The sequence below is a fragment of the Denticeps clupeoides genome, chromosome 8 (genome assembly GCF_900700375.1).
Source record: "Denticeps clupeoides chromosome 8, fDenClu1.1, whole genome shotgun sequence".
Lineage (NCBI taxonomy): Eukaryota > Metazoa > Chordata > Actinopteri > Clupeiformes > Denticipitidae > Denticeps > Denticeps clupeoides.
The window spans coordinates 21071123-21083852 of record NC_041714.1 but is presented as its reverse complement, the minus strand read 5'-3'; the positions used below and the strand labels follow the sequence as shown (position 1 = coordinate 21083852).

The 12730-nt window shown below is 44.5% G+C and overlaps 1 protein-coding gene across 2 annotated transcripts in view; it reads left to right on the top strand.

Annotated features, from left to right (window-relative positions):
• LOC114795769 (stromal membrane-associated protein 1-like) overlaps positions 1-9575 on the top strand; it is a 34779-nt gene extending 25204 nt beyond the window's left edge. Inside the window, exons 4-7 of one of the 2 annotated variants that reach the window (XM_028989394.1) lie at positions 482-557; positions 5080-5172; positions 9291-9359; positions 9502-9575. In XM_028989394.1, coding sequence (XP_028845227.1) covers positions 482-557; positions 5080-5172; positions 9291-9359; positions 9502-9510 — 247 coding nt within the window. In that variant the 3' untranslated portion in view covers positions 9511-9575. The remainder of the gene's footprint in view (positions 1-481; positions 558-5079; positions 5173-9290; positions 9360-9501) is intronic. The other variant, XM_028989395.1, reaches the window with a different exon arrangement.
• The last annotated feature ends 3155 nt before the right edge of the window (positions 9576-12730 follow it).

Genomic DNA, 12730 nt, shown 5'->3' with positions numbered 1-12730 from the left:
TCTGAGGCTCACGGTTCGATGCTGACTACTTCCTTCTGGAAAAGTGCCTTTTTACCTTGAATCTGAACTCAAAGATGAGCCCGGCAAGTTACTGTCAAGAGGACTCACAACGAGCCTTTACTTCTGACTGAATAAATAGAAGGATTTAAATAACCGTATAAAGATTGTACATATGAATTCAGATGGACAGCATAGGCTTAAACCCCAGAAACTGACAGATATTAGTTGTCCGATTTTAGTGTTCATCTTCACGTCAAAACCATATGTGCCAGTAAAACTATTTATTGAGGTCCCCACAAAGTGGCTTCCTCCCATATATTCCCATGAGTTCCACATATATTTTCAGTTACCGTCATGCAGCATTAAAGCAAATGAAGCTCTGGACCATAGTGTAATTTCCACTTCATGTTATAGGTCCTGTTAAAAATATTTAATTGTAGTTTGGATTTTTTTTGTCCGCTCTTCCTTAACGGATCCCCAGAGCCGTGGAGTTTTTCATCAGAGACAAGTACGAGAAGAAGAAATACTACGACAAGAACGGCATCAACGGATCTGCTGTGAGTACTTCCGCGCGCCATACATACACCCCCATACGTAACACTGGGCAGACCGTGCGTGTGTGTGAGCATATTCAGTCATTGACTCCACATGAATAACCAGGCTTCTGCATCTAATCCGTGTAAATCTGTAGAAATGCGTCCTCTGAGATCGAAGCGGCATTGTTTAATGCATGACAGAATTCTCAGCATTTGCTCGTCGGTGGTTTGGGTTAGCGTGCGAGTGGATATATTTTTTGCATGTGTCTCATATAGCTGCAAACAGCGATCGTGTCACCGTGCAGGCCGAGTCTAAAAATGCGAAAACATATTTAACACTTGGAGGCGTCCAGCTGTACCCAGTAGTTACGGGGAGACACTCAGGGTTAAGTGTCTTGCTCAGGGACACGATGGTAGTAAGTGGGATTTGAACCTGGGTCTTCTGGTTCATAGGCGAGTGTGTTACCCACTAGGCTACTGCAATCCCTATTCAATTACACTATTCGATTACAATTGTCAATGCACCCCATTATTTTTTTCTACTTTTACTTCATATGGGGTTTTCAAATACGAGGACGTGTGAATGTTTAGTTTTGCTACAACGAGCAGAAAAACTCAAATACCAGAAAAATGTCCGGTGAGCATGGACTGAACTGCAGTAGGTTCGTTTCAGAACGAACGAGGTTTGTGCGGCTTCTTTTAAAAGCATGTTGTAGATCTCTGGACCCTAAGACTGATTTCAGATCAGCTTTTCCTCCATTTTCCACTTGGTTCAACATCTTGCAACTTTGCGCGCAGAAGGCCGCCGAGTTGCACGCCGTATGCCAGAGGATGATGCTCGTTTATATAATTTCTGTTTTATTGTTTGGTGGCGTCCTTCATCTGTTCCATTTTCAGGAACAGTCACCGCTCTGCTCGGGGTCGAATGGCTCAGTTGTAGGCGCATCACTGCATCGTGAGCAGCGAGACCTGCCTAGAATTATCCTAGAATTATCGTCGCCGCTGGCGTGCAGCTAACAGGGTTTTAGACACCAGTGACTCCCCCACTTCCCATTGGTGGGGTTTCTCGTATATGTATTTTTTGGGACCAGCACACCGTGCGGTAGTGGCCTTGTTCCTGGTGGATTGGGGGATGTAATTAGGGAACAGCCACCAAGCATGAAATGAAAACATGAGCAAGAGCTATGGGAACAGCAGCCTGGAACCCCAATCACACACCCACTTTTCCACTTGTATTAAGAATTAGATCCTTCTCCTTTTCCAGTCGTGTGTGTGTGTGTGTGTGTGTAATTCAGTCAAGCCGCGCCTTTTGCGGTCTGGCTTTCTCTGTCGGACTGCATATGCACGTACAGGGTATAGATCATAATCTGTTTGGATAGGATAAAAACTTCCACTGCAACTGCAGGTCATTTTTAATTAAAGCTGCCTGCCTGCTTGCTTGGCCACGCCTCCTCCACGCTGCACACCATGATAAAGCAATGGTCCCGTTGCTTAATCATGAACAAATTCAAATCTACCATGTCTGGGAAAATTATGCATTATGAAAGCAAACACTGCCCAAATCGAGAACTCCCATGTTTTGGGGCTTTGTGTAAGAAGTGGCACAGGTTTGGGGTCAAGTATGACTGCAATTTATTTAGCCAGAGGGTTTATTTAGAGGAATAACTAACTCAAACTGCTCTAACTGAGCAATCAAACGTAGGCTCCTCCCCTTTAAATTTTTCTTTTATATACAAATACCTGTACTTCCTTATTCGTGGGCTGTTTAAATCTCATAACATTTGAAGCTAATTATCAGGTCCTAAATTATTAGGCCCCTACTTGTCTGGTCAACTGTCATTTCAACTTTCTGATGATTGATCAGATGGACTGAGTTAATTCTATAATTCTATAAACAAATATTAAAGTGAAGTGATTGTCACGTGTGATACACAGCACACGGTGCACACAGTGAAATTTGTCCTCTGCATTTAACCCATCACCCTGAGTGAGCAGTGGGCAGCCATGACAGGCGCCCGGGGAGCAGTGTGTGGGGACGGTGCTTTGCTCAGTGGCACCGTGGCAGATCGGGATTCGAACCGGCAACCTTCTGATTACGGGGCCGCTTCCTTCACCGCTAGGCCACCACTCTATGATGTCAGTCATAATGACCAGCTCATAGCGCACACATCCCATGAGCAGGTGGTAAAACCTGACTAACAGATGAACCAGCGTAGGTGCATGAGATATTGAGAGAGGATGTGGTGGGCTGGTGACTGTTATTAAAGACCTTATCTTCGCTCAGTGATGTCATGTCATATATTGTGGCTGGGTTTACTGCAGAGTGGGTAATTTTGTGTGTTGGGACCAAACATCAGACAAGTAAATGTCCCAGGATATTAGCTGCCATCTTCAACTTCCTTTTTTCAGACATTTTTATTCATGTGTCTGTTTATTACAAATGTTTTTTTTTCTCACATCTTTTTATCTGATCATCAAAGTGGGGAATACATGGGGGGGGGAAAGTGCAAATGGCTGACTCGCATAGAATTTTATGTTTTTTTCAAACAGGAGATCAGAACGTCCTCTACAGCACATTTCACTGCAGATTTCTTTTTTGTATTTGCAGTTTTCTTTATTTTCATTGTAAGGGTTGAGGGGCACTTAAAATAACGTGTACATGCCTGTCTGAATATTTGATATATTATATACACACACACACACACACACACACCATTTATTTATGGTATTTTTGAACCATCTCTAATGCAACAGAACTTCCTATGACGTTTCATCCACGTTCTCATGCCGCCCATCACTTCATTTCAATTCAGTTTTATCCTTTATTTTATCTGATGTTCTCGAACAGCTCTTCTTTATTTCCCCAGACTGTGCCGCGGTTATTAGCGCACTCGGCCAGTCTGCAGGCTCTTTGTGCCGAAATTACTTAACAGCCCTCTAATGAATATTGGGCTGCGTGGGAGCGTGGCCGTCCAGGGCGCTAACCCAATAAAAGTGGGGATTATGAGGGTAATCTATCAGAAGGTAATGGCGAGACCGCCACGTAACCTCTGGTTCTGGTCTCTCTGTGGAGCTGTTCGCTGATGGGGTGCCGGCCCACCGCCTCCTTAGTCCTGGTCCTCCTCCTACACAACAGCCAATGTTTCAGTCTTTTCTTTCAGACTTTTCAGTCTCTTCTTTTGTCCTCCTGTCTTAACCTCCCCCCCCCCCCCCCCCCCCCCCCCCAAAAAGTGTATGTTCCAAATTATCATGCATATAGGCTGGTTCTGCTAATTTTTGAAAAGTCAATGCCATTTACTGAGAATATGATCTTTTTAATAATCAACCATTCTATTACATTATGTAGTCATCAGGATTGCATTGAACAGAACTACCAACACTATTTTATCAAAACTAGGTTGTAAAGAACTAAATAAAGAGCTAACATTTTATTTTAACACACTCGCCTATGAACCAGAAGACCCAGATTCAAATCCCACGTACTACCATCGTGTCCCTGAGCAGGACACTTAACCCTGTGTGTCTCCAGGGGGGGACTGTCCCTATTACTACTGATTGTAAGTCGCTCTGGATAAGGACGTCTGGTAAAGACCGTAAATGTAAACATGATTGAAACAAGGTATACGTGGTCAGTTAGAAACTACGTATTTTGCAGAGGTAATTTTGACTCCTTTAGGTACGGTCAGTGGCTGACCGTCTCACGTACCGTGCACCATCCATCTGGACCATCCAGTGTTGCACGGCATTAATCAGTGTCTTAAAGTACCTGCTTGCTGCTCATCGGTGGCTTTTTGAGAGCTGCTCTTTAAATACAATGCGATTTGCCGTTATCGGATCGAACCCATTTCTCTGAATCTTACAAATTTAACAGTTGCTTAGGTTTTTGTGTAATATTGAATGGTTTTCATTCCTTTTCATGTTTTTCATCACAGATTTTCATATTGCATGAAATCTGTGACTTGCTTAATAATGCGGCGTGTGTAGGCTCGTCCGGGGAAACTAATCTTCAAACCCGTTTCCGGTGATTTGATAACACTGATCTGAAGAGGCGGGAGAAACAACGCAAGCAAAACGCTCAGAAACGGAATGTATGTTCAGCCAAACTCCCTCATGCATTTTGGGCCGGGGATGGGACGGTGGCGCCTACTTCCTCGTATCACGTGGTGAACGTGGCGGTGGTGGGCTACCGACTAAATAAACCTCGTCGCATCTCCCATACACTCACACACGCACTCACGCGCACACACACACACACTCCCTCTCTTGTGCTCGGTCACAGTAATCGAACGTGTCAGAAATGCCTGATCTTGGCGAGCCACTCGTCTGCCCGTTTGAAGTACAGTCGTCCGCCGGGCCTTCTTTCTACCGGGACGGAGTGTGCTGTGGGACGGAGTGTGTGTGTGTGTGTGTGTGTGTGTGTGTGTGTGTGCGCGTATCGCTACTCACAGTTCTCCCCACGGCTGAATAATTAAAGCAGCGGAGCGCTGCCGCCAATTAATTCTGGTCTTCTCTTCTTCCCCCTCTTTTTCTCCCCACTCCGCAGAAGGCCTCTGATGCAGCCCTGCCCTCGTCATCCTCGCCCTCCTCACAGGCGGCTGAGAGAACCAAGCTGGAGGTGTACGGTTCGCCTTTGCCCGTAGGTTTCCGCCGCGATATTTCGCCGAGCCACGCCCGTCACCGTTTTTATCGGTCCCTCCAGGTTCTCGGCGAAACAATATCCTCGGTTCTCCGCGAGGTTGGGGGGGGGGGTGTTTTGCAGTGAAGGTTTTCACCATCGACGGAAATCCGCCGTAGGCAGAAACGGACAGCGGTGACCTGAAGATTTACATTTACAGCATTTACCAGACGCCCGTATCCAGAGCCACTTACAGTCAGTAGTTACAGGGACAGTCCCCCCCTGGAGACACTCAGGGTTAAGTGTCCTGCTCAGGGACACGATGGTAGTAAGTGGGGTTTGAACCCGGGTCTTCTGGTTCATAGGCGAGCGTGTCACCCACTAGGCTACTACCACCCACATTAAAATAACTAGTTGTGTTTTTGCAGACCTGAAGAGTGGGTCTGCGTGTGCGATTCACTCATTGAGTGTCTTACTAGGCCTGTGTCTGTCTCTCTCTCTCTTTTTTTGCCACCGAAATGCTAAGAGTTCGTGGTTTTTGTCAGTTCATAAAATGGCACATTCTTTCCTCGGTTCCGCTCAACAAATGTATTTCACCGCATCGCCGAATTGTACCTTCCAAATAGTAATTAAAAAAAATAAAGGAGCGATTCTCAGACAGGCTCAGAAGGGCTTCAGATCTCCACGGAAATCCATAAAGGTGCGACCGTGCCCGATCAGCGTAAATCAATAGATTTGCGACACGATCCGTATCGCCGTTTTAATGCGCCGTTTAATAGCGCTGGCTCCTGATAACTGGGTAATTATCACAGTCCCACTCTGCACTGCGCTGAATCGGCTCAACTCCCTCCTGCTCCTCCGGAATGCACTGAACCTTTCTGAATCTGAAGGGGTGTGTGTGTGTATGTGTGTGTGTGTGTGTCCTTGTTCTTCTTCTATAAAAATAGGAATGCATGGCATTTCAGTAAAAGTGAAGACATTTTGCTGGAAAATTAGGCCCACGTTCCGGCACAGAAAAGTCGCTTTTATGTTGAACGTTGCACATTTTATTTAGTTTTACAAATTTATTACCATTTGGTTTGCACAAATTTTCTGAACTATTAATGCATATTAGCACTCATTTCTTATGTGTGCTCACAATACACTCATTCTGAACTGCCCCAAACCAGGGCAGTAAAGCCTTTGCATACAATCACATGCCATAAACACACACACAGACACACACCCTTGCTGCACGCCTGGTAGGCATAATTATGCTCCCTTCAGAGGTCAGACTCGCTCAGACACAGAGTTTTCCCTCTGTGGGAAAGGACACGGCCCAGAGGATGCGAACACTCATCTGTCTGAAGGGCGCGCAGTCGTTTTTGCAGTCGGGGAGGAGGAGTGCGGCAGAGAGGCGGAGAAGAGCAGGAGAGCGCAAGGCCCTCGGCAGTCGGAAGGTCGGCACTAAGTGCGGCTCGGCGGACCTCCGTGTCTTTTAAGGTAGAGGGCAGAAATATGACTGAAACGAGAGGGATGGGGGGAGATGGCATGTGTGTGTCCTCCCCCAGCAGGGTGCAGATGTTGGGCATTTTGGGCATTTATAAAAAAAAAAAAAAAAAAAAAAATCCCCCCCCCCCCAAAGCTGTAGTACACCTTGGTGCAGACCAAATTACCAAATTGTCCCCAAAAGCTACGATTTTGGTCTTACGGGATCAAAAGCTATATGCTGCTTTTTTTTTGGTGTAATTATTAAAAAATTTCAGCATCGTGTATTCTGTATTTTTTTTTTTTTTTTTTTTTTTTCCCCTTACAAGAGCAAGACACCAGCAATTCTCATTCGGTTTCAATAGATTGTGAGTTACAAAACTAAGAGCCCTGATAAGGCCCAACTTGTCAGGAATAGAACATGCTAGAAAATTAAGTGCTAGACAAATTTTATTTTATTTTTTTATTTTGTGCAGTGTGTGTGCGTGTGTGAGTAATACTCGGTCTGAAATACCCCCCCCCCCCCCCCCCCATCCCCCCCCCCCCCACACACACACACACACACACACACACACACACACACCCCGTACGTAACCTTTCCATTAAAATATACCACGTATGTTACCTTACGCTTTGGTTTTTCTTAAGTGTCTTCCCTGTAGTGTGAGTTGTTAATATAGAATTGTGTTCGTTCTGTCTATCTGTGTGTGTGTGTGTGTGTGTGTGTGTGCTGTTACCCGCTCATCTTGTAGAACCCAATCGATTAGCGCGCAGAAGGGAAATGGTGTGATCGATCCTCTCGTAAAGACTCTGAAGTGGCCGATACAACGCCGCCCTCGAACAGCAGCACTGCTCTCTTTCCCGCCATCGCACAATAACCTGCCCTGTCCACAGCACAGCGCCCGGCGATCCCTCACGCCCACACCAGCCTGGACACGGTTGCTCAGTTTTTTTTTTTTTTTTGGTTCTTGAGAAATTGATTTACGACATGCGTGGGCAAGGAGGGAAGAAATAGGAGGAGAAAAAAGAGCTGGCAGCTCCGTAACAATTTTTGAACCCTTTATGAGGTATTCATTATTCATAATTACACCGCCGCCTCAGCGGAGGCTCCTGACTGCTAGCGCTCCCAGTAGAGTGTGTGTGGGGGGTGTGGGAGTGGGTAATTTGTTAAGCATGAAGAACACTTTGAAAGCTTAGAGCCGTTCCTCCACAAACTGTAGTTGTGGGGAGACAAGTTGTGTGTGTGTATAAGCAATTAAGGTTTCCTAGGTAAATGAGAGAACCTAGAAAGTCAACTTGGAATTCCATAAAAAAATTCATATAATTGAAGATTTAAAAGTGCAGTTACAACAGTTAAATAAAATAATCAAACATGAAATTAAATATGAAAGGTATTTTTTGTGTGTGCCTGTATTGCAGAAATATATTAAGAAGTTAGCTTACCAACCAGCTAGCAATGGCCTGCACCCCAAGAGGTTTGTATGGCTATAATTGTACCTCACTTGGCACTTCATGCGTAATGGTGCCATTTAAAGAATGTCACTAAACCGACTCTTACCGTCCAAAACTGATTTAGCAAAAACCTTGCTGTTCTAACCTGTTGTACACCAATGCGGATGCAGTTTCATCTGGAAAACAGATTCAGTGAATCGAGTTATTAGCCAAACTTTTCATGCAAATTAATAACTGCTTTAAAGAAACACGGTTCAGAAGTGTAAATTATAGCTTCTTTGACATGCTGATAACAGGCTGTTGCTGTTGTGACCATTGTTGGCAGCAGGTGAAAATTTCATTGTGACCTCAAATGCCCCTGTGAAGAGGGAAATCGAAGCAGATCATAGGCCTTGAATCGATCTGTCCCTTTGTGACGTCAGAAAAGCAGATTAGTCATATGTCCCTCATTCTGTTTATAGTGTCCAGGTATTCAAGTGCAGTTAATAGGTCTACAGTTGGCGACGTCTCTCCTATCTGGGTTCCTCCTATTCTGGACCATCAGAACAGAGCTTAATAAATGAATTCTACAATTCGGCTTCCTATTCTAGTTTTTCGTAGCAGTAATGTTGGAGGTGTCCATAATTACTGCTGTAAAACACAGCGCAGTGCTCGGTGTGCCGAAGCGTTTCGATGGAAGTCAGTGGCTGAGATTGATCTTGAACATATATATAAATATATTTGCATCTACATTTACAGCATTTATCAGACTGCCTTATCCAGAGCGACTTACAATCAGTAGTTACAGGGACAGTCCCACCCTGGAGCAACTTAGGGTTAAGTGTCTTGCTCAGGGGGACAATGGTAGTAAGTGGGATTTGAACCTGGGTCTTCTGGTTCATAGGCGAGTGTGTTACCCAATAGGCTACTTCCACCCTATAAATATATAGTAAATAGCTGTGATCAGGCACTTTCCTACGAGGACAGCCAACACCCATTAATAAGAAAACTGTGGTAATGGCCCAGGCTGTACAATTCGTTAGGAGCAGCGATGGAAGAGACAGCGAGAGTGTGTTGTGCAGGTGCATGTTAATCCATGCTGTCACTGCAGGACTGGCTCTTCATCATGAATTGTTTGTCTCTGTGATTGTGTAAATAAGGTTGCCATTAAAAAAAAAACAAAACAAAAAAAAACGTGTTTCGTAATCTTGTCTTTATTTTGTGGTCTTTATTTTCTGTAGAAAAAGCGAGAGGAGAAGAAGCGGGAAAAGGAGACGGACAAAGGGAACAAGCCTATGGCCATCGAAAAGGTAAGAACCTTCCTCCCCTCTGGACGTCCCAAGCAGTCTCCCCTTACAACAGAGCTCGGAGCCCCGGCCCGCGGGACCCCCGGCACGGAGACGCGTGCGTCAGGGCCCCGGCTCCGTTGCTGATATCTGTTCCCATGTTCAGGCGGAGTAGCGCGTGGGCCGGGACTGTGTGGTGGGGTGTCGTAGGCGCAGCGCGTCCCGCTCGTGTCGTTTATCTGGAGCTCGCAGCGCCGCCGCCGCCGCCGAGCTGGGAGAGAGAGACGAATGACCCTGGATAAGAGGGCGGGAAAGTAGCCGGACTTGCTCCGGTGAATTCGTTACCGCTTCAGACATATAATAGATATATAATCTCTGTCTGCATAAATACTACATGAGTTTCGTGGTATAAAATTTGCAGTAATATACTAATTACATAAACAAACATTGTGTTTCAGGTTGCTCCTTTAGTGCATTTATGTATATTTTATATATATACTTTTATGTTCATTGTATCGTATCACCTTAAACATTTGGCTGTTAAAAAAAATAAATAAATGAAACATTCACTCATTCATTTTTTTTTTTTTTTTTTTTTCTTTTTTCCCCGCTTGCACAACAGCCAACATGCATATTGATTATCAGCACTTTTCTTACGTAATGCTGGGCAAGTGAATGTTTATTGCCCAGTGACCTCTGAACAATTCTACGTCTAAGATGTACGTTCTGCACGCACGCATGTTTCTGGCGAAGTCCCCGGAGGCCCCGAGACTCTCACTCCCTCCCCGCCCTGGTGGCGCGTTAGCGCCGCAGCGGTGGAGATTGCAGGCCATTCATCAATACTTAATTTGGTCATCCAGCATGGCTGAATGAGAAACCCCTCCGTGCGCGTCCCTCAAAGTGCTCCTGGCAGAAGCGAGGACGGCGGCGGCATTAGATGCATATTTTTCTCCTCTGCCACCTTCATTGGTCTGTCATCGCGAGTTAATCTCGGCCCGTATTTCTGTCCGAGTCAAAGCCGAACGAGCGGCAGAGACCTGTACGCCCATCTCAGTGGCTGGCTGTGTGTGTGCCTTGCTGAGTTTTTCCCCGTTGTCGCCACTTGTGTGCATGTTTGTGTGTCCATGATTTGCCCAGTGACCCGGCCGCAGATTAAGAGCCAAGCATGTGTGATGGAGGTGACTGGATGGAGGACCCACAGTCATTGTGAGGAGTGATTAATGTTTTTCTGGACTGTGTGCGTGTCCACTGATGTTGGCTTTAATGGTTTAGCTGAAATGGTTGGAGGGGTGAGGATGCTGCAGAATGTTGAGTTGAATTGCAAACTTTCATTTAAAAAAAAAAAAAAAAAAAGAAGAAGAACTTATCCTGATATCCCTCCACAGTTATGTCATTGCACAATGTGCGTTTATTTTTCACTGCGTACTGTATAATTGCAAAGTTTAATTTAATTTACATTTTCAACATATACACTTCAGTGCACAACAGGATTTCATTTTTTTTTCCATCCATGTACTTCTGTACGTTCTGTTGTGTGCTCCAACGCCTACTGGTCCTCATATGGGGCAGTGGTGGCCTAGCGGTTGGTTCAAATCCCGATCTGACCAGGTGCCACTGAGCAAAGCACAGTCCCCACACACTGCTCCCCGGGCGCCTGTCATGGCAGCTTACTGCTTACTAAGGGTGATGGTTAAATGCAGAAGACACATTTCGTTGTGTGCTGTGTTACGCAATGACAATCACTTTCACTTGATTGAGGTACCATCATCTACAATTCTGTGTTCTCCCAACACAGGCATGGATCTAAGACAGAGAAGACGAATTTAGCAATTCTGCACTGTTCCGTAACATATTTTTTTGCTACTTCAACACTGTAATTGAAGATTAATAAAGTATCTATCTATCTGTTCTATCCACACATTTCTTTATGCTCATAATAAAAAATTTCAGATGCCTACATGTTTGTTTTGGCCCAAATGTGACTGCGGAACGCTTTAACTGCCGCTGTGTCTGTATTTATTACATCTGATTCCTCATATGGGCTGTCATTTTGTTCTGGACTTAATGGATTCTCATCTTCTAATCAGCATAGATCTAATTCGGAATCTCCCTGTCAATGTCACACTCCCACGTGTGACATCATTTTAAAGCTACAGCTGTCCTCTCTAAGACACAACAGGACCTGGCGAAGTAGCATGTATAGTTTTATATATATATATATTAACATATATTTTATATATATGTATATATGTGTGTGTGTGTGTGTGTGGTGGTGTGTGTGTGTGTGTGTGGTGTGTGTGTGTTGTGGTGTGTGTGTGTGTGTGTGGTGTGTGTGGTGTGTGTGTGTGTGTGGTGTGTGTGTGTGTGTGTTGTATATATATATATATATATATCTGTATGTTATGTATGTCTACCAAAACCCACCCCCCACAAAAAAAAAAAAACTATACATGCTACATGTAATAAATACAGACACAGCGGCAGTTAAAGCGTTCCGCAGTCACATTTGGGCCAAAACAAACATGTAGGCATCTGAGATTTTTTATGTATGTATGTATGTATGTGTGTGTGTGTATGTGTATATATGTGTGTGTGTGTATGAATGAATGAGTCTTGATCTATTGGGGTCTCATCCCGCTCAATCTACCTTTAAATGGCACTTTGTAACATTCAAACAAATTGTCAATTATTTCTGTTTTATGCACACATTCAAGGTGTTAATGCCAAGCCCGCTTGTTCATGCCATGGGGATGCTTCTTCACTGTGGTTTGTTTAGCCTCTGAGCTTTTTATTTGTTTGTTTATTGCTCTCATTTCATGTTGATGTGATTGGGTTCATTTTAGGGTTAAGTTATCTGAAAGCCAACAGGGCTGAATTTCTGAAATAATATTCATGCCCTCCCTTGCCACCCCAGATGTCCAACTCCCAGAACTGGCACATTCAGCCCAAAGAGATGCATTGTTTGATATTGTCTCAGTGGGTTGCGGATGCTGTTAGAGAGTCTTGTGTTTTTTATTTATTTTGCTTTGGGCAGAAATATGAACAATATACAATGTTTAATGTACAAATAACCTTTGATGCAGAAGCATGACAATTGCTGTATCTGCATTCATCTGTTTACATTTCAAGTATTTGATTGATTAATATGGTGCAGCTCTCAGCGTACTTCAATGCGTGCATTGTAATGCGATAACTTGTGGTCGGCTGAACGTCACATTTGAGCTACAGTTAAACAGCCTATTTAAATTCACTGGTTAAATTCTGCTTTCTCACATCGCACCCTCTGCAGCTTCCGACCGTAAATACATAGGAGCAAGGAAGGGCTTGTCAGTGACAGGACAGGACACAGGACAGGACTGGAGGAACTGAATTCCCAGCAGCACTCCAGTCCATTT